General features: G+C 38.9%; 1 protein-coding gene across 3 annotated transcripts; it reads right to left on the reverse strand.

The window, feature by feature from the left end:
• Positions 1-1,071: 1,071 nt before the first annotated feature.
• On the reverse strand, positions 1,072-19,498 carry cdk10 (cyclin dependent kinase 10). Of its 3 annotated transcripts, XM_088339820.1 has the most exons (14): positions 19,316-19,498; positions 15,244-15,569; positions 10,363-10,435; positions 10,213-10,284; positions 9,032-9,134; positions 8,581-8,662; positions 7,950-8,017; positions 6,931-6,983; positions 6,379-6,448; positions 5,866-5,925; positions 5,649-5,772; positions 4,741-4,880; positions 1,437-1,489; positions 1,072-1,349 (listed from the first exon to the last, which is right to left on the reverse strand). In XM_088339820.1, exons 4-14 carry the CDS (start codon positions 10,229-10,231, stop codon positions 1,255-1,257), a joined length of 867 nt encoding a protein of 288 aa, XP_088195946.1. In that variant the 5' UTR covers positions 10,232-10,284; positions 10,363-10,435; positions 15,244-15,569; positions 19,316-19,498; the 3' UTR covers positions 1,072-1,254. The 3 variants fall into 3 exon arrangements, with proteins under 3 accessions (XP_088195946.1, XP_088195943.1, XP_088195944.1); XM_088339817.1 differs by lacking the exons at positions 15,244-15,569; positions 19,316-19,498 and adding an exon at positions 11,927-12,176; XM_088339818.1 differs by lacking the exons at positions 15,244-15,569; positions 19,316-19,498 and adding an exon at positions 11,927-12,088 and having other exon boundaries at positions 10,363-10,548.
• Positions 19,499-20,281: the final 783 nt, after the last annotated feature.

A 20,281-nucleotide genomic window follows, 5' to 3' on the forward strand; every position in this document is an offset into this window, starting at 1 on the left:
GAATAAAAGGCATTTGAATAATGTTCCAGAAAAATAGAAACTGTAATAAAAATAGTGTAAAATATGCAATGTGGGGTTTGATAGAACAAACATTCTGTCGGGGGCCGGACTAGTAGATTAAAGAGAAAGAGATATAGAAATCAGAGAAAGAGGGAGAGGAAAGAAGGGAGAGGGCGGGACAAAGAAAGAGAGAGGGAGAGAGCGTGAGAAACAAAATAGATAAAAAGAGAAGTCGTGAGAGAGGGGGAAAGAAAGGGCGAGGAAGAAAGAAATCCAAAGAGAAATGGAAAGACAGAAGGAGAGAAAAGAGAAAAGAAACCACAAAGGGTAGGAAGAGAGAAAGAGAAATGGAAAAAAGGAAGTTAGAGTAAAAGAGGTTAAAAAGACACAGAGAGAGAAAGAGACAAAGAGCAACAAAGGAAGAGAAAAAGAGAGACACAGAGAGTGAAGGAGACAGAGAGTGGGAGAAAAGGTGTGGAAGAGAGAGAGAGAGAGAGAGAGAAATAAATACAAGTGCAGTGTCTTTGTGAGAGGCACCTGGCTTTGGCAACATCAAGTTGACATATTTCAACCTGCAGCTTGTTTTTCTCTTGTGCTTCTCTGAGTTGTCTCGCGGGCCGGATTAAATCCCTTAGCAGGCCTGATCTGGCCCGCGGGCCGCCTGTTTGACACCTGCGCTATAGAGCTTGTCAATATCAGACTTTTTCTACTCACTGTGCCAGAAACATTGATTTGCCTAGTGGATTTTTCTCTACATTTGGACGGTAGCTCTTCCTGTAGCCTCAATTTTATGCGTCTTAATGTCCGGTGCACATTATGTATAAATATGACAAATGATAAACCTTATATTTCGGTGTGCATTATAGTCCGAGAAATACGGTGTTCTGTAGTAAGACCCAAGTCGACTATTTGGAAAAATGCACATCTTTTTTCAAATTGCCATGGATCACTTCAAATATTTCTGAAATATCCAAACTTTGAGTATACTCAAATATTCTTGGATTGCCTTTTCCATTTTGGGGCACAAATCTGCTGATGTTTTGAATATGACTGCCATAAGAATTCAGACGGTTGTGTGACTCATTGGACTTTATTTGAATGAACAAAATAGTATATTACATCATTTACAAGGTACAGTGTAGAATAGGCCCTTCAAGGAAGTAACAAATCGTTTGCATAATGCAAACATCAGTCAGGTTAACCTGACTGTGGGCATCCTAATGGCATACCACCCGTTTCCGGTCTTGATCTTGGTCAGACTTTCTTGCGCTTTGAATGGCTGTCTGGTTGATAAGCTGTACGTTTGTTACGATGGTGAGGGAAGGTCGGCATTAGGTCGGGCTCGCAAGCTAGAAATTCCACATGAGAAAGGAAACAACGTCAACATGAAAAAATAAATAGTCCAAAGCTATGTTTACATATGACAGTTAACTCACGTAGCGGTTTTTCTTTAAAATAGGAACTCTCCAGACAATCTTTGGCAGTAGCTCTGAAATAAACAAAACAGTATGTCGGCATTAACTACTTCCACAATGGTGAGTGATTTCATTCGGGACCTCTACGAACTGCAAGTGGTCACCTGACTTCCCAAATTAACAAGGTGGAATCTAAATTGCTATACAGGAACAAGGAGGAAGGAAGTAAGGGTGGGGGGGCTCAAGTAATTAGTAAAATCGCTGTATCGCGGCTTTACTTTTCGCAGTTTTGCTACTTAGTAAATTTTCACTGTACATTATGTTCTGCAGGGCAGCACGGCGGCGCAGTGGTTAGCGCTTGTGCGGCACAGTTCATGTCATGGGAACCTGTCGTGGGTTCAAATCCAGCTCCAGACTTTCTGTGCGGAGTTTGTATGTTCTCCCCGTGCTTGCGTGGGTTTCCTCCGGGCACTCCGGTTTCCCCCCACATTCCAAAGACATGCATTTCAGGTGAATTGGCCGGTCCAAATTGTCCCTAGGTATGAATGAGCGAATGAGTTGTCTGTCCCTGTGTGCCCTGCGATTGGCTGGCAACCAGTTCAGGGTGTCCCCTGCCTACTGCCCGATGATTGCTGGGATGGGCTCCAGCCCCCCGCGACCCTACTGAGGATAAGCGGTATGGCTAATGAGATGAGATGAGATGAGATTATGTTCTGCATTCTGAACACCCTTTTCTGCGGTGTCTGCCTGAGGGCAATAACATTGAGGTCTAAGTTGTACACATGCGTAAAACAGCTTGACAAACCTTTATTACGTACGCGCGAATCATTTTTAATTTTGAGTTTCTCTGAAAGCCATTATGTCACGGAAATGCTCTGGACCGACAAAAGCACGTAAGGCAGAGGAAGATGTTTTCCATCGCCAACAAAGTTGGACTTCTCAACCTGCAAAAGGATGTTTTTGTTTTTTAACAATGTCCACATGATGGCGACAAAATATTATCTGAAGTAAAGTAGTGCCATATAGCAAGAAGAGAGATCCATCCATCCATCCATATTCTGATCCGCTTATCCTCACTAGGGTAGCGGGTAGGATCAATATGATGTCTATAAAGTACAGTACTTTTACATGTTGTTGGCAATGGTTCCTGTAATGTTAACATTTTAATGCTACATTTTTGTCTTCCAATAACATCCCCATTATGGCGACAAAATCTTAAGTAAGTAAGTGATAGAATCCCTGAATGAATAATGCAATATAGTAGCCAGATTGTTTTTAAAATCATAATTTGAAAGCGCAGATGTTATTTGTAAAAAAAAAAAAAACCTTTATAAAGTACATTACTTTCATTTGTGCTTGAACCTGTAAATAGAGTTTGTTCTTTGGTTTTAATGTATAATGCAATATTTAATTAATGAATAAAGGTTTCTATTCTGCGGATTTTGACCACCGTGGGTCCTTTTTGAAACGTAAACCCCGCAAAAAAACCATTCCTGTACCAAGTATTAAGTGAGCATTGCAAATGTGAGCCTTCTGACCATGAATCCCATCGCATGAGTACGGCATTTTTATATTCGCTACCACAAGCACTGTAGAAGTAGCCCTGGGAATTAGATCTGAAACTGGGTTGTACAAATTAACATGAGGCATAATGTCTTCTTTTAAACACACTTCATGAGAAACAACTTAAAGGTACTATCTCCCAATCTTCGGTGATTAAATAATCGGTAACTGTTATTGTGCTGTGAATGAAACAGATGAGCCTCAGATGAACTCGGCCACAGCTTTTCTCTCTTTTAACCATACAAAGTTTATAAGCAACTTAACTTCACTGAGACGCCGAAGTAATGTGGCTTCAGATGTGTGACCATTGTGCTACTGTCATCTGGCTTTCTTGTGAGACAGTGCCAGGCCATGGTTAGGGTTTTATTCAACTCATTTCCATATTTGAAAGGTATGCACCCACACTAGAAATTACGAGGGAGGTTCACATGAGGCCCAGACGCTGTATTTTTATTTTTTAAAGCAATTGGCGGTTCACGTATCGACCCTTTGCACACATGTGACCTAACCACGTGACGACACCATGACGGACGGCAGTAAACCGTAGTCAACAGAGGGTGAGGCCAGTAAACAGTGGACAACAACAAATACAAAAAAAGCTATACTAGCGAACACCATTGACAATGAATTGTAAAACAAATATGGTGCAGCTGTCGGATAAGGTGGCTCACCTTGTCGAAAAGCGCCAGAGCACTATTTAAAGAAACAGAGGATAGCATTACCAATGCTAGCTACAAACCTAAAGTTTTTCTACTAACATATTCACACATCTAACCAAATCATCCAGTCTGCCTGACTTCAGTCCGGACTTTCTTTACCACTATATTACGAATGGAGTATCCCCATACATCGGTGCTGATCTAAAAGTTTATAAAAGTCTGTATGCTTACTAGTTTTTCATAGCAGGTACGCGTTGCTGCGCTCCGTTATAATGCACCCCTGCATGTCCACCTCCCGCAAGCATTACTGAAACAACTTTGTATCTAAATTTTGGGGGAATGTATATAACAAAAAAGCACAGGCCATTTGTAAATTGTATAGAAATCACTTTTGAGCATGTTGAAAATATTTACTTTTGCAAAATGATGTTTTCTCTTCTGAACGTTTGTTGAAAGTTTTTAATACATGTGACATTCGGGAGATTACAGTTTTGAATCCCTGATTAATCATAATTAAGAAATTGCATCAGTAAGCCACTAACGTTAGCTATTTAGCACTAACTAACTTAGTGTATTGAGTTTCTTTGACGCAACCCATACCTACTTAAAATAAAATTGCTCGTAAATACATCAAGCGTACCTCTTAAAAAATATTCGCTGCGAATCCTAGAATACTTGTGGGCTTCCAGTGTTGTGCCTCGGAACAACACCAGTCTCTCTGTTTGACTGCAAATAAACATTGATGTCTTATGTCTTCATCAAAAGGGATACAATTCCAAATCTGGCTTAGAATCTTGCCCACCGGACAGGAATAAATGACCATGTTAAAAAGTGATCGTTATATTCTTCTGTCATCGTCATTGATATTTGTTTCAACTCAACTGTCTATTTAACTGCCGTGCGCGCAAGAGCTTCTTTCCGTCCGTCATGGCTCTCATTCTGCCAGAGAAGGCAACATAACATCACGTGCAAAGGGTCAATATTCCGAACCTTTGACATTGATCTGAGCACATCATGGATCGGTCATTATCTGTTGCAGCACAAGCTTCTGAGGAAGCCATTCGTAGTGACAAAGACCTCTACCCTTATGTGTGCTTGTGTACCTTCGCTGTGGGTTATACATGAAGAGCAGATTGAGCAGCCTGTGTCCAGCTTCAGACAACCAAGTGAATTTATTTTTCAGGTTGTTATAAGGCTGCTTCCTCAGACTATATTGTCCAATGAGAGGCAGTTTAGAAAAACCCTGTGTGAGAGAAAAATGCATTTTTCAATTAATACACATTTAAAATTGTGTGCATTCTTATGTATACACCCACACTCACATTATGAATTCCAGATTACAAGCCACTACCTTTTGCTACAATTTAAACGCTGTGGCTTTAAATACGGTGCGGCTTTTTTCCCGTGACAGCGACAAGGAAAACGACGAGCTGCTCTTCCACAACACATGCGCTCTAAATGCAAAACAGCGCCATGACGTCTGGAAACATTTTAGACGCCCTTCCAGAGAAATGAGTCCATGTTTTTCTTAACATTATTCATATAATACATAACAGGAGAAAAGGGGGAATTTTGACAGTGTTCTTATCAATATTTACAACACACTCATGATATTTAGACTTTTTCACCCACAAATAAAGTCCACAGTTTATACATTCACATTGAACAGCAGTGGAAGTTATCCATCAAAAATGTTACACATCTCTTTCTGTACCACTTAAAATCCTCGAGGAACTCCAACAAGCGAATGATATTTTGTCCATTACTGCAGCAACCACCAATCACAACACAAAAAGACGACTTCAAAGCTTGTGTTGCAATCTGGCACTATTCTCAACAATATGGTTGCCCCAGCGATGCTTTAAGATAGTCCGAGTAGCACATTCCAAGCTAAAATGTTGGAGCGAAAAAAATTATATAACTGTACTCTTACCAATTGCCATGTAACTTGCCAATCAGTGTAGACAGTAGCCTATGGCAACTGAACATCAAAACAAATTAATGCTCTCACCGGCCAAATGTTTTCATTTGGCGTCCCCAATAATTGGACTATCAGATCAAGTTGCTGGATTTCTGATGATCCAGGCAGCAGAGGTTTGTGTGCCAGCAGCTCAGCCAGGATACAACCTACAGCCCTACAATGCAACGACACATAAAAATTACTTCACTAGTATTATAAAAAGAAAGAAAAGACTTGATTTAGTATAGTATTGTTGAGGAAATCTCACCACATATCTAAAGCTGTTGTTTGTGTTTTGCTTCCAAGAAGGAGTTCTGGAGCTCTGTACCTGGAAAGGGACAACTATATTAAGTGCAGGAAAGTGACATTTTATTCAAGGCAGTTACTTAGAAATAATATTAATTCATTCATTCATATTACGAATCATTAATCCTTGTTAGGGTCGGTGGGTGCAATTGCCCATTCCAGACGTCAGTCAATCACAAGGCATTCAGACTTTAAAGCTTTCACACCAAGGGTCAATTTAGAGTGACCAATCAACCTGCTATGTATGTTTTCGGAATGTGGTAGGAAACCAGAGTGCCTGAAGAAAACCCACGCAGGCATGGGGAGTACATGCAAACTCCGCATGGGGAGGCCTGTAGCTGAAACAGTGAAGCGGACTTTATAACTAGCCAGCCACAATTCCGCCCTTAGTGGGAGTGGCTAGAGTCAATGATTCTGTCGCCGAATCACACAAGTGCACAACAACAACAAAAAAGTAAACTTCTCATATACTCACCACAGCGTAACCACCCTAGGTGTCATGGGTTGCTCAGGAACACCATACACGCGAGCCAATCCGAAATCAGCTGCGAAAATGAGGGGAATAAAGCTGAATTACACAGATATTCGGGTTACATCGTGCAGGGACAGAACGTGTACATAACTACTGAATTCTGGACATGACATTTGGTTAACAAAACATTTTTAAATACATTAATCATTTTCGCCAATTTGCAAGTAAAATGGGATGATTAGAAATGATAAGCCTTTGATGTGGCATAACAAGATAAGGCAAGGGAAATCAAAACGAAGAAGAAAAAAAACATAAAAATGTGTATATTTTAAGGTCATTCTAAAAGTTTAAATTACAATGCAGTATGTTTCTTGCTCAACTATAAATATCAAGAAATGAAGAATCAATATTTTGCAATATTTTGTCACGTTTTCCCATTTTTCAGAACCCAGAAAATGGAGATACACATCAGATTGTTACTTCAATGAACTGTTAAGACACCTAGTGTGCAGGATTATTCAGGCGACTGTAAGGGAATGAAAAATATTGACTCACCAATCTTAACACAGCCTTTGTCCGTCATTAGCAGATTAGACACCTTCAGATCCCTGCAACAAAGTGACACAATAATGTTTAAAATATTAGACAATTATAATGATCTGTGACACTCTTTTCTACCTACCAACACAACCACTTTATGAGTTAGACTACCGCTTTTCTCCCCTCTTAAAAAAAAAGATCAACTGCTTTTCAAATTTAAAAAACATAGAAAGAAATCTTGAATCAAGACTAGTATTAGTCGTATTAGTTATTATTTATGATTTATTTAGAAGCAAGTCTTTGTGCATGAATATACATTCCAGTTCTGGTAAAGGTTTGTTACTTCCGGTTTTAAACAAGCCAATGTACTTGTTTTTTTTTCAATTCTGTAGACTAATTGTGTTTTGTGAGTAAAAATAGAGTGCACAGTGACATCTACCGCTTTTGATAGTCAAAAGGTTGCCACATATGGACTTCTGCTGGGGCGGCAGTTGCTTGTCTTGGGATCAAGAGGTCCCTGGTTTGATTCCCGGCTCCTCCGTGAATCCCTAATGTCCCAGATAAGCAGGTAGAAGCCTTGCATGGCCGACGCTGCTTTGGTATGTGAGTGTGTGTGAATGGGTAAGTGTGAAACACATTGTGAAGCGCTTTAGGAGGTCTTCATTGATTTGTAAAGCGCTATATAAATGCAGACCATTTACTTTGTCCAAAATGGCCTATTGTAGTTTTTTAATTTAAAATCTGGCAGTTAGCTACTGAATGTGTAAAACAATGTTATTATTTCTTACGTACCATGCTGAAACCTGACTTTTGTGGTGTCAGCAGCAAAATGGATTGTGAAGAACGCGAAAACCTTTGTCCAGTTCTGATTGCTCGTCATATACATTGCTCCTACGTACGTGCTGCCTGAAGTGTCTCCATGCTTGTATTTTTCGTAATGGTAAGACTACCTTCTGGCTAAAAAAATATACACTACACAATCTTGCTGCATGCAGCTCTAGTTGGTTATCACAAAACTGATCATGCATCCCTACCTGTGAATGATGAAATTGTGATGGAGATAGAGCAACCCTTTCAACAACTGCAGTATGATACATTTCACCTGAAAACGATCAAGAAATAAATTACAACTCAAATGACAATGTATCAACACAAACCTTTGTTCTGGCAGGACAATTTTGGCGAACATTAGATAAACAGAGTTTCTGCAGGATTAACCACATTGTTGTTGTGTATCAAATAAGTTAGTTTAAAAACAAGTTACTTTTAAACCATAGTAATCCTGGTCAAATTTCACCCCCATTTCAAGTCTGGTACTTAGCGTATCAAAAGGTGCCTGTCATGTTTTCCTTCACAATCTTTGTGATACTCACTGGGGATATAGTATAGGTGAGAAAATGGGGAGTTTTTAATTATTTCTTTTGGTGAATGTTTTTTTACAGCACTTTGAGTGTCATTTCATCATGTATAGTAAACATTTGATCCGTTCATGGTTCCGCTTACTTGCAGGATCCATACAGACACCACAACATATTCCATCTAATAGTTATTGAGCGTTGGAGCGTGATAGGCGTTGTTGTTTCACTTTTCTTTGGTATTCCAAGGTCGAGAAGACATTTCAGTCACAAAGATTTGTTCCTTTTCCATTTTGAGCAGATGACTTACCTGAGCTTCAGAAAATGGTGTATGAATGTTCTCTAGAAGACTTGCCAAGTCCTGCTCACAGTAGCTCATCACTAGAAAGAGACTAAACATACAATTGTAAAATAAGAGACATTAGAAAAACATGATTTGATGATAATGTATATTAAACTAATAATTACCAAATACAGCAACATTGGAAAACGGTACTCAGTATTTTTTTTACTAATAACTAAAAAAATACATTACTATGTAACAAACTCCTGATGATAATCTGTGAATTTAAGATCAATGGGGTAGCCGCTTAAAAGCTTCGGCCTTAGGTTACCCTGCCTTTGGGCACATACTTTTCTATTATATTATTATATTGTACAGCTATTATTTTGTGTTTTTTGAGTGTGTCTTATTATCTAGAAAATACGGGACTCATTTAGTTGAGTCACACACTCAACTTATCTGTTTTTACAACACTGACCTTTCAAGGTGGCTTCCCACAGCAACTTCCTTAAGCTCCACTATGTTGGGATGTCGAAGTCCCAGCAAAAGGGTGATCTCTCTGAGGCTACTGATGGGAATCCCTGATGCGCAGGCACAAGCACCAACACGTAAAGGTAAATACCATTTTATCACAAAAATATGTAAATCAGGGCTCCCCAATTATCTTCCTGTGGGGGCCACACAGCTATTTATTTCTCTTATGAGGAGCCGAGTCAGTTTTTAAATAAGGATTTGTTACTCAATTAATTATTTCAATTAAAGGCATGCAAAAAAAAAAAAAATGCAATAAACCCATCTCTACTGACCCAAACTGCAAACGCGTTTCAGAATGTGCAAATGGGGTGTACCTCATTTAATGATGTATAACGTGTATCATTTATATTTTGACCCAGAATGAACTCAAAGTTTGGGTGCGTGTTACGCACAAGATTTTGCTGTAGTTGGGCAATGATTAATCAGTTGAAAAACATGACTGATCAAAATTGCAAAACATTGTTTGCAACAAGAATCTAAACCAGGTAGCAGCAGTCCACCGAATTCTAACCACTAGTGATGCAGATGAATTCGGAAAGGCATTCGATTTTATCTCATCATCACATTATTTTGACTCACGATGCCATTCGTCTCTGGTACCATGGGTAAAAATAGTGTGATGAGATGAAATCTGACGGCTTTTCATTCATTATGTACCTCACTAGCGGTCCGGTCGTTAGGATTTGGCGCACTCACCGCCGCAACCGGGTTGGATTCCCATTACATCCTACCGTAAAGGTTAAGCCGAGAAATATTAAAACAAAATGTTATACCAATTTTTTCATCAAAAAATTAGGGAAGCGCATGTCATACACGAATGCGAACCATATTTATGTGAGGCCTTGCATAAGTATTCGCCTACTAAGTGTGAAAACACTTATAATAACTACAGTAACAATAGTAATCAGAATTATTATCATACATGTCATTTGTAATGCACTTTACTGTTCTTGGCAAGTAGTTCCCTGGAAAAGATCTGGTGCCGTTTCCGAATATAAAATCGGCGCGCTAAAATAATTTGAGGACCCTTGACGTCTACACTTGGCATATTGGTATTTTTAAACACATTACTAGTTTGATGATGAATAATATATTGACATACAGTATAAACCAAGGCAGACTTACCATCTTTTTCTTTATCCATCCGAACCTTCTTCAGTGCTACAATTTCATCAGATTTGGTGTCACGGGCACGGTCTGTTGGGTAAAACAGTTTGAATTATTTGACAGAGAATTGAGCGGCATTTGCACTTCAACAGGATGTAGATGACTCACAAACAATGCCATAGGTTCCTTCACCTATGCGGTTGAGCTTTTCAAAGCATCGAACACTTCTACACCTTCCAAACTGGGTTGAGAGTGTGTAATGGAGAGAGAAGGAAAGGTTAGAAAAGCATGTGACTGCAGAACCCCACTCTATTGTCATTTCCGGGGCAGACCTCAACCATCCTAAAATATACCCTGGAAAGACAAGAAGTGATTTATGATGTAGATAATTTTTTGGGTTGAATACAGATTTGTTCAAACAGTCATTTCAGTACCGATGTAATAAACAAACACTTAAAGTCATGGACCACATGCCATAGCATTATTGAGATTGTGCAATATTAAAATCTTTAAGCTGGGACAGTCTACAGTACAAGTTTTTTTTTTCGATCTAAAGGTTCTAAATTGTCTTATATTTATTGTACATTTGTCAGTCAAAGGACCATTTCATCTAATTGGTTTTGAAACACTTAAAATGTTTAAATACATGTATTCATACTTTAAATAAAAGTATTGGAGCAAAGTAATATAATATATCAATTATCAAGCACTAAATTTGATCATTTGCATAGAAAAACCTAAAATTCAATCGGGATAGTTCAGAAGTGTTTTTATTGCATGGAATTTAAGAACGACCTTGATAAATGATCAAATAAATAGCAAGTGCAGATAAATTATCCAACTAGTTGAATGTTGACCATGAGCACAGTAAAACATTTTAGGGGGGGGGGGGGGGGGCACAGGAAAGCACACTGATAATAATAGAGGCACCAAAACAAGTTTTTATTAATAGAACTTTGTTATAATTATGTTAGCATATTGTTACCATTTTCGTTCAAACGCTTGATGTGGCCCCCAGGCTGTAGATTGCCCACCCCTGTGCCCGAGGACGGAACTTGATTTAAAAAAAGATGGGATGAATAATGGGCAGCACGGCGGGGCAGTGGTTAGCTCGTGTGCGGCACAGTTCTGAGGTCATGAGATCGAACCTCCTGTGTGGAGTTTGCATGTTCTCCCAGTGCTTGCCTGGGTTTCCTCCGAGCACTCCAGTTTCCTCCCACATTCCAAAAACATGAATTCCAGGTTAATTGGCCGGTTCAAATTGTCCCTAGGTGTGAATGAGCGAGTGAATGGTTGTCTGTCTCTGTGTGCCCTGTGATTGGCTGGCAACCAGTTCAGGGAATCCCCTGCTCACTGCCCAAAGATAGCTGGAATGGGCTCAAGCACCCCCGCGACCCTACTGAGGATAAGCAGTATAGATAATGGATGGATGGATGGGATTAATAATTAAATCAGCAAGCGCTGTGTTAAGACCACTTTTTAATTGTACTTCTATGTATATTCCTTTTCCACTCGGTATGTTATTATTTTAAAGCACGTTTTTTTAAATTCCGCACATTTTCATGATCTAATAAGAATTATCTGTTGCTTGATACGTGAGTTTTATATTACCTTTACTGCTTTTGAATTCTTTTTTTAATGCTCCGGTTACACCATGACCAAAAAACTATAGATTACAAATAACCTTAAATATTCATTCAATTCTTAAGAATTAAGATGTATTTGTACTCACCCTATCATTTTGAGGCACTGTGAAAACTGTGTTCTTTATTGATTTGAGCCTAATCGGCCCCGGTTCTTCCTCTCCATGGACGTCCATAAATAAACAGGCGTCCTCCAAGTAAAAATCACCTTTATTTTAAAATACTTTAGTTCGTTTGGTAAGTGTGTTTACTTGTATCATCCTTTCGAGTAACTATCTTCTTGATCGTTATTTTTCCCTGGTTTTCTTCTTCTACGCCTTTTCCTTCTAACACAATCGGATGTTGCGTCCCTAGTGGATGCCGTCACTAACAATAAAGCGGAGCGCACTTACTGTATTTCTTATTTTATTATCGACCAGGAGTTTCAAACCTATTTCAAACGGCAAGCTACTTTTTGTTACCAATTGGCGACAATGGAACCCAGTTTCATATGCATTTTTAAGATAGCAACTTAGCTGGATGGTTTCCTAAATAGTTAAAAAGGAAGCAGATAGTTTGCCAGAAAAGTTAACGAGTAAAAAACTAGAAGGGAGCTAGATAGCTAGCTCAAAGAGTAAAACGCTAACCAAGTAGCTGGGTAGAAAGCTAAAAAAAAAACTTAAAGCTAGCTAGAAAGCATAACAAAATTTAGCTTGAAGAATAGCGAAAAAGTTAAAATGTTAGCTAGATAGCATCCCCAAAAAAACCAAATAGCTAGTGAAGGATTTTATATTTTATTTATTTGACTATAAGGGATTCTATACAATTTTCTACAAATTACAGTTACGAATGCAATGAAGATTTTTCACAGAGGAGGCTGAAGTTCGATGACAGGTCGCGCCGTTCCAAGTGTGGAGTGTTTTGGCTGAGGAATTTCGATTACGGGGACAAGTGCTGACGCCGGAGGAACCTGTGACGCGGGAAAGGAGACATTGTTTGGAGAAGTTGTTCTGATAAGCTTTGTTGGTGTGAGTTTTTTAGACGTGGCGGTGCCTTTCGGCGAAGAGGTGGTGAAGCTGGCACCTGACCTGCCCCATAGGGGGTGGCCGACGTGCCGGGCTTGTGAAAAGACGGAAGAAAAGGGAAGGAGAGATGGGAGAATGACAGGGAGGCTCGACAAAGACTAATTAGACTAATTTGACAATAATTCGGCTAAATTTGATGGAATTCACTTAGTTAAGTACCCCTGTGTGAAAATATCTGTCTCTTGTCAATATTTTTCCCTAAATTAAGAAACGAGCATGCATTATTAGGAGAATGAAGTTTGTGTTTGGTTAATGGCGTCAGATAACAAAATTGAACAATTTGGTAAACGCTACATTTTTAATAGTTTTTTCTCTAACACTAGCTAGATAGTTTGCTTAATCGCTTAAAGGGGAGGATAATAGCTAGCTATAAAGTTAAAAAGGTAGCTATCTAAAAAAAAACCTGCACATATTTTGCCCAATCGCTTTATAAAACTCATAAATTGGAAATTAGTTTGTTGTATTTCCTGTAAAATAAATCAATAAAAAGATGATATGTACATTTGTATTTGAATAAATTCTCATTCTGTTAAATGCTTAATAAAATTAGCAACACTTACATTATTTTTGGTTGAAATTGAGTCTTTTTGTTTGAATTTCTAAAACAACTACTTATAATGTAATCACTGTGATTTTACTATTTTATTACCAGGTTGAAAATCTGTCATTAACGGACTGTCAACCATAAAAAAAAATCAAAATTACCAGATACTGGTAAGCTATTTTCAGAACAAGTTTGTGGGAACCTCAACTATCTTGAGGGAGCACCACATGTGAACTCATGCTATAGACTATAGTGAAAGTACCTTTACAGTTTTTCTCAATTGCTTCAGTAAGTTTCGCATATCAGACTTTATTTTTTAGAACAATTTGACAATTCTCAGAACACATCGAACAAGTCGCAAAACACCATGGATTACCTGCAAAAGCTAGTTTCTTTTGGTGCAAAATTCTTAGTCTAGTCTAAATTTCTGTGTCAATGAGCTTGTCAGTGGTGTCAAAATGACAAATTCTTGTTTTATTTTGTGCAGACAGGACAGTCATGTTTTGTAATATTTATTAAAGTCCAATAATACATGAAAATGTGAAGGTTGTTACACCAATACATAACTTAGTGTTTGATCCAATACACACAGAACAGTACACAACTAAGGTATCATGTGCATGTTTATTTTTAATTCCTCAATACTTTTTAATGAGTAAACATAGTAAAAACTAACTGCTTCCAAAGAGGATTTTTTTAAAAAAAACACCCATTTAAAAAGACTTAAATACATTGAATAATTTTACCAATTAAACGGAAAGACAAGAACATATATATATATATATATATATATATAGTGTCTATATATATATATATATATATATACATCCATCCATTATCTGCACCGCTTATCCTCAGTAGGGCCGCAGGGGTGCTGGAGCCCATCTCAGCCATCTTCGGGCAGTGGGCAAAGGACAGCCTGAACTGATTGCCAGCCAGTCGCAGAGCACACAGGGTCAGACAATTCGCTCGCTCATTCACACCTACAATTTAGACCGGCCAATAGACCTGACATGCATGTTTTTGGAATGTGGGAGGAAACCGGAGTGCAAGCCCACGCAAGCACGGGGAGAACATGCAAACTCCACACAGGAGGTTCGATCTCATGACCTCAGAACTGTGCCGCACACGCGCTAACCACTGCGCCGCCGTGATATATATATATATATATATATATATATATATATATATATATATATATATATATATATATGTATATATATATATGTATATATGTTCTATATATATATATATATATATATATATATATATATATATATATATAAAGAGAGAGGGAGAGAGAGAGAGAGAATTGGGGAAAGATAGAGAGAGATAGATAGTGGGGCCCACTTTCATAGAAGTGTGGCTTTAACTCATTGTCTTTGATGACCTGTGTTAAGATACACTTTGAATGTAATAAATGCCTTAAATTTAACTCAACTCAACAATGTATGATTTTTAAACAATTTTACACTGTACATAATTGTGACACTTGTACATGCAAATTGGCTAACCTAGAACCAGTGTAACCAAACTATTTGAAGATGATAGCTCATTTTTGTCAGTTAGCAAGGGTTACCAGTTTGATACACATATTTTTAATAATTTGCTCAAATTACACTGATGCTGATTATGCTGTTGTTGATGAGTGGACATGGACATGAAGCTGTACAGAAAAAGATTTGGAAATTAAATTCAATATTTGACATCTCTTCACATTTACACTTGTGGTTTGGATGCGCAGAGCAGCACTGTTGAGCTGCATGTTTTCCTTAAATGTGAATGTTACTCATGTTACCTCTCTGTCATGAAGATCAGTCACATTTACTCAGCCCTCTAATTGAATACAAGCTAATAGGGTCTTCTTGTGTGTTGCATTCCATAATGAGCTTATCAGTGACCTCTGTCAGGACTTTGGTCATTTTTGCTTTATAAATCTTTTGCCGACCACAGTGGGTGCTGAAGAGGGCCTTCGTTCTTTGACAGCATCGGCTATAGTGAAGTTAGTTGAAGAGGCGTAGATATCATCTTTTGATGGAGCAGTGATGAGAATGGCAGGAGGATGTGACACGGAGTCGAAATCTGAGGACTCCGTTTGGACGTCTGAGGCGGACAAGGGTATTTCTGAAAAAATATTTCAGGAAAATGTGTATTTTAAATTCAGTAACTATTATAAGCCGTGTTGGGTGGAACGCGTTACAAAGGAACATGTTTCTGGAAGGCAATTACTTTTCTCAGGAACGAGTACCGCGTTATTAATGCAGTTTTGTAACTCAAGTGTTGTTACAACATAGTGCGTTAGTCCACTACTTTTAAAAAGCAGATGAAATGAAATGAAATTAAATGAAATGATCTGCATTTTATATAGCGCTTTTCAAGTCAATGACTTCTCAAAGCGCTTTACAATGTGCTCCACATTTCCCAATAGCGGCCTTGCAGCCATGTAAGGCGCTAACCTGCTTATTGGGGGTATTAGGGGTTCAGTGTCTTACCCAAGGACACTTCGACATGTAACGCAGACGAGCCGGGATTCGAACTGGGATCCCTTGATCCCAAGACGAGCGCTCTACCTCCTGGGCTACTGCCGCCCCACAAAATATGTTATTTTCTGTTCTCTAATCGTTCATTCTTCGCTCCCGAAGTAGCATACAACCAACAATGCGCCAGCAACACAATGCTGATCACAGTTAGTCAAAAAGGTGGGCATGTTTATAAGTACGTACAAAATACAACTAAATACAGTTAGGGTGGCGCCGTCCCAAGCGAGAAAGCACACTTTATCACTACTGATATTTCGATATTCTCTCTACCTTCTATACTTACAACCAAGCCACAATTACAACTATAAAAGCGCGTGGGGAGGTGGCGGGGATTATACTGTCATGGTTGCTATGGTGCCCAATTGGCCCCGCCCGTTTGGCGCCAGCTGCGGCTAGTTGAGAGATTGGCTTTTTGTCTATATTAAGCTCAGCGCTCTCTTGCTTTGGTTGTCAGCCCGTCAAGCGAACTTCTGCCCCACAAGACGTGATTCTGACTCGGTCCTGTTTTCCTGTTGGTATTTCAAGTCCGGTATTGTTCCCGTTAATTTTTGTCCTGTTTAATTTCGGGTTCCAGTTTTGTTTCCGTCTGTTTTTGTCCTGTGTGTTATTTTCTCCAGTTTTTGTTCCCGTCTAGTTTCTCCTGTTTATTTTCGTTATCCTGATTCGTTATCTATCTTGTCCGTCCCGTCCTGTCCGGTATCGAACCCATCTGTCCGGTATCAACTCGGGCAATTGGAATCGATCTCGTCGGTCTCTGGCTTCCCGTCTTTCCACGCCAGACCGGCTGCCTAACGTGCATGACTCCCCATTTCCAGTAAAATAAAAGCTTGTGTGAGAACATCACGCGATTGGGTCCTGATCCTGTCCTGGTTCATGACATATACAGGGACCACAAAATCAATAGGCAAACATTTGCACATTATGACGGATAGGAGGGCTGAATTTTGGTCTTTTTATTCGTAATTTTTTTTTTTTGCAATACACAATGCCTGGATAAACAAAGACAATGTCTTGGACATTACCCAGAAATGGGAGATGAAATATTCAAGTGGTATGAAAACAAAAGACAAAACGGACATGAAGTGTCTCGACTGTGTTAGCTCGTAAGCTCTTAAGATTGCACGAGCCAAGAAATATGAACGGTTCGTCGCTTCCACTGGTTGGTGTACATCTGTTCTTCTTTTCCTTTTATGTGACTATTTTAAAGCAGTTTTACAGGGTTGGCTTCAATGTGAGTGCGGTAATTTGTAATTATATACGGTAGTTAATTTTAGAGTAAAGTGCTTATTTGGGTAGCAGTAATCTGGGGGGAGGGGGCACTATTAATTTTTCATTGAGGTCACTAGTAATTTTCTAATTACTTTTTTCAGTAGAGTACCAAATACTGATCATAAGTATCAATTATTCTACTATTTGCTTTTTTATTTTTTTTAACAGATCCATAAAATAGTCAGGTTAGTTTTCAATATGTCTTAAATAACATTAGCCTTATTTTCCAAAGGTTAAAGAAACATGGCGTTAAGTCTATTTTTGGGCAGTTGGAGGTAGTGGGAGAAAATATATTCAGGAGGTGAGAAATTGTTGTCAGGAAACAATGCATATATGAAAAGGCTTTTGAGCTTGTCTTATTATCACTCCATTTTTACTTATGGTACCAGAGACAATGCTTTGCATAGTGCATTCTGATGGGTGAAATAGTCTTTCCACTTCTTCACCTGTGCATCAATAACGTTGCAAAAGACAAAAACAGAAAACACAAAGTTTTTTGATAAAATACTATTCCAGCTCCCAGTTTAATACATATACGTATGTATACGTATTAAACTGGGAGGTTATTGATGCTCAGGTGAAGAAGTGAAGAGACTGTTTACCCTATCAGAATACACTGTGCAAATAAGTGTTTCTGGCACCGTAAATTGTGTGATGCCTTTTCCTATGTCATCTGCATCATTGGTGGTCTAGTGCGAACGTATCGGCGCCCTCCCCACTGTGATCTAGGTTTACTTCCTGTTGTAAACAATGATTTACAATTGAAATCAGCGATACATTTACTGATTAATCATTGTATTGTTCTATGCGGCAGTAGCTCAGGAGGTAGAGCGATCGTTTTAGGATTAAGGGATCCCAGTTCGAATCCCGGCTTGTCCGTGTTACATGTCGAAGTGTCCTTAGGTAAGACACTGAACCCCCAATACCCCCGATAAGCAGGTTAGCGCCTTACATGGCTGCACAGATCATGGCCGCTATTGGGAAATGTGAAGCACAATGTAAAGCGCTTTGGGAAGTCATTGATTTGAAAAGCACTATATAAATGCAGATCATTTCATTTCATTACATTCTATGCCCCAATTGTGTAGGGAGATCAACGGTTAAATACGGTTGTACATGGTTATACATGAAGAAACACAGTAGCTCTTACTGTAGTCTCAACTTCATACACCTTAAGATTAGAAAATACATGTCAAAAGACTATTTTTTTGGAGGTGCGGTTTCTAATCCAGTGAGCCTTATAATCTGGAAAATAAAGTACTTCTTTTGTCGAAACTGGCTGCAACCTTATTGCTTAACTCACTCTCCAAAAAGGTGTTCGACCAGACTACTAGCAGGTCAAGTGAGATTCACGCTTTAAGATTGTGTATGAGTACATATTGCTGTGCTGTCCATATCCCATAAAGAGCAGCAGCAACTTTCAAATAGGATTATGATAATTTTTTAAGCCTGTTAAGTGTGTCACATTACTCTGTGTTAGTATATTAGCATCACACATCAATAAACAAAATTACTATTTTTCCATTGCAAACATGTCAATATAACAAAATATTCCATATACGTTTTAGAATGAAGCATTTTGATTTATTATAGTAATTCAAATCCTGGAAGGAGAGACTTTTAACGGCAGCTTTTTTACCTTACATAGGCATCACACGGTTAAATGGGTGCGTGGGGAACAATGTTAGAATGAAAAAATACTGCAATTAATACTCAGAGAGTGAGTATGGTGCCTTTTTTAACAGCTTTGCAAAATTGCTTATGGAAACATACAAGTATCTTTCTGCCATCGAATTGACATTTTTACTTTGTGTCCTCTGTGGAACATGTGTAACTACTTCCTGTTTCAAGTAGAAGATCTGAAAGAGTCACGGATGAAGCATGTAAAGGCATACTTTTAATATAGTTCAGTTATATGTTGGGCAAATGGAGGTTAGGCTGTAAATGTTATTAAATGAAGCATATTTTCATCCTCCAAACAGTTACAGACCAACAGTATTGCATTTAAAAATAAAAGGTGAAAGTTAAGCCGATATGATTTATAAATTTTTCATTTTTTACCTGAGTCTTCTTTCTGGCTCGGTCCAGATCCCATTAGTCCTCAGTTAGCGGGTGCGTTATCTATACATACTGTATGTTTTTGTATCACCAAATTTGATTTAAATTTGGATTATAAGCTGCAGAAAGGAGAGAATTCATTATCTCACTCATGCACTCCTTGGTCTTCATGTCACCCTCTACAAGTCCGCCGATCGCTAATCCAGCATTCCCAAAATTGTGGTCATTACACACACGCACTAGCCAATGAACGCATTTGATTATTTTTCAACTAATTCTAATAAATAATCACTTTGGTTGTTTTGGAATAAATAGTCCTTTTTATATTTTAAGCCAGAAAGATGGGTTTGATGCCTGAATAGCAAATCTGCACCCATTTGTATGTTCCCATGGTGCAGTAGTTAGCAAATTTGCCTAACATGTGGAGCATCCCCTGTTGTAGACCTAAAGAAAACATGTTGGCCTGGAGAGGGATGGGCATCGCCAGGCTGAACTTGCCCGAGACACATCACAGGAAGTGGTGCCCCTATGACCCTAGTCGTTAAGAAATCCAACCAATCCATTTGTGAACATTTTATGTGCAAAACACACTCCAACATGGTGCTAGCAGGACCCCTAAAAACACCTGACTAGCCTGCGGACAGGTACTGAAAATAGTTCACCTGTTATGGTTTATTGCGACTTTCTAGTAATTTTTTTTATATATGACATGATCTTTAGTGGGCAACACGGCGGATGAGTAGTTAGCGCGTTCCGGGGCACAGTTCTGAGGTCATGAGATCAAACCTTCCTGTGAGGAGTTTGCATGTTCTCCCGGCGCATTTGTGGGTTTCCTCCCATATTCCAAAAACATGCATGTCAGGCGCCCAATTGGCCGCGTCCGTGCATGTCACAGTTGCCATGGTGCCCAATTGGCCCCGCCCGTGTGGCGCCAGCTGCGGCTTGTTTAGAGATTGGCTTACTGTAAGC

Source organism: Urocampus carinirostris, chromosome 7 (assembly GCF_059441175.1).
Source record: "Urocampus carinirostris isolate Australia breed hairy pipefish chromosome 7, RoL_Ucar_1.0, whole genome shotgun sequence".
Lineage (NCBI taxonomy): Eukaryota > Metazoa > Chordata > Actinopteri > Syngnathiformes > Syngnathidae > Urocampus > Urocampus carinirostris.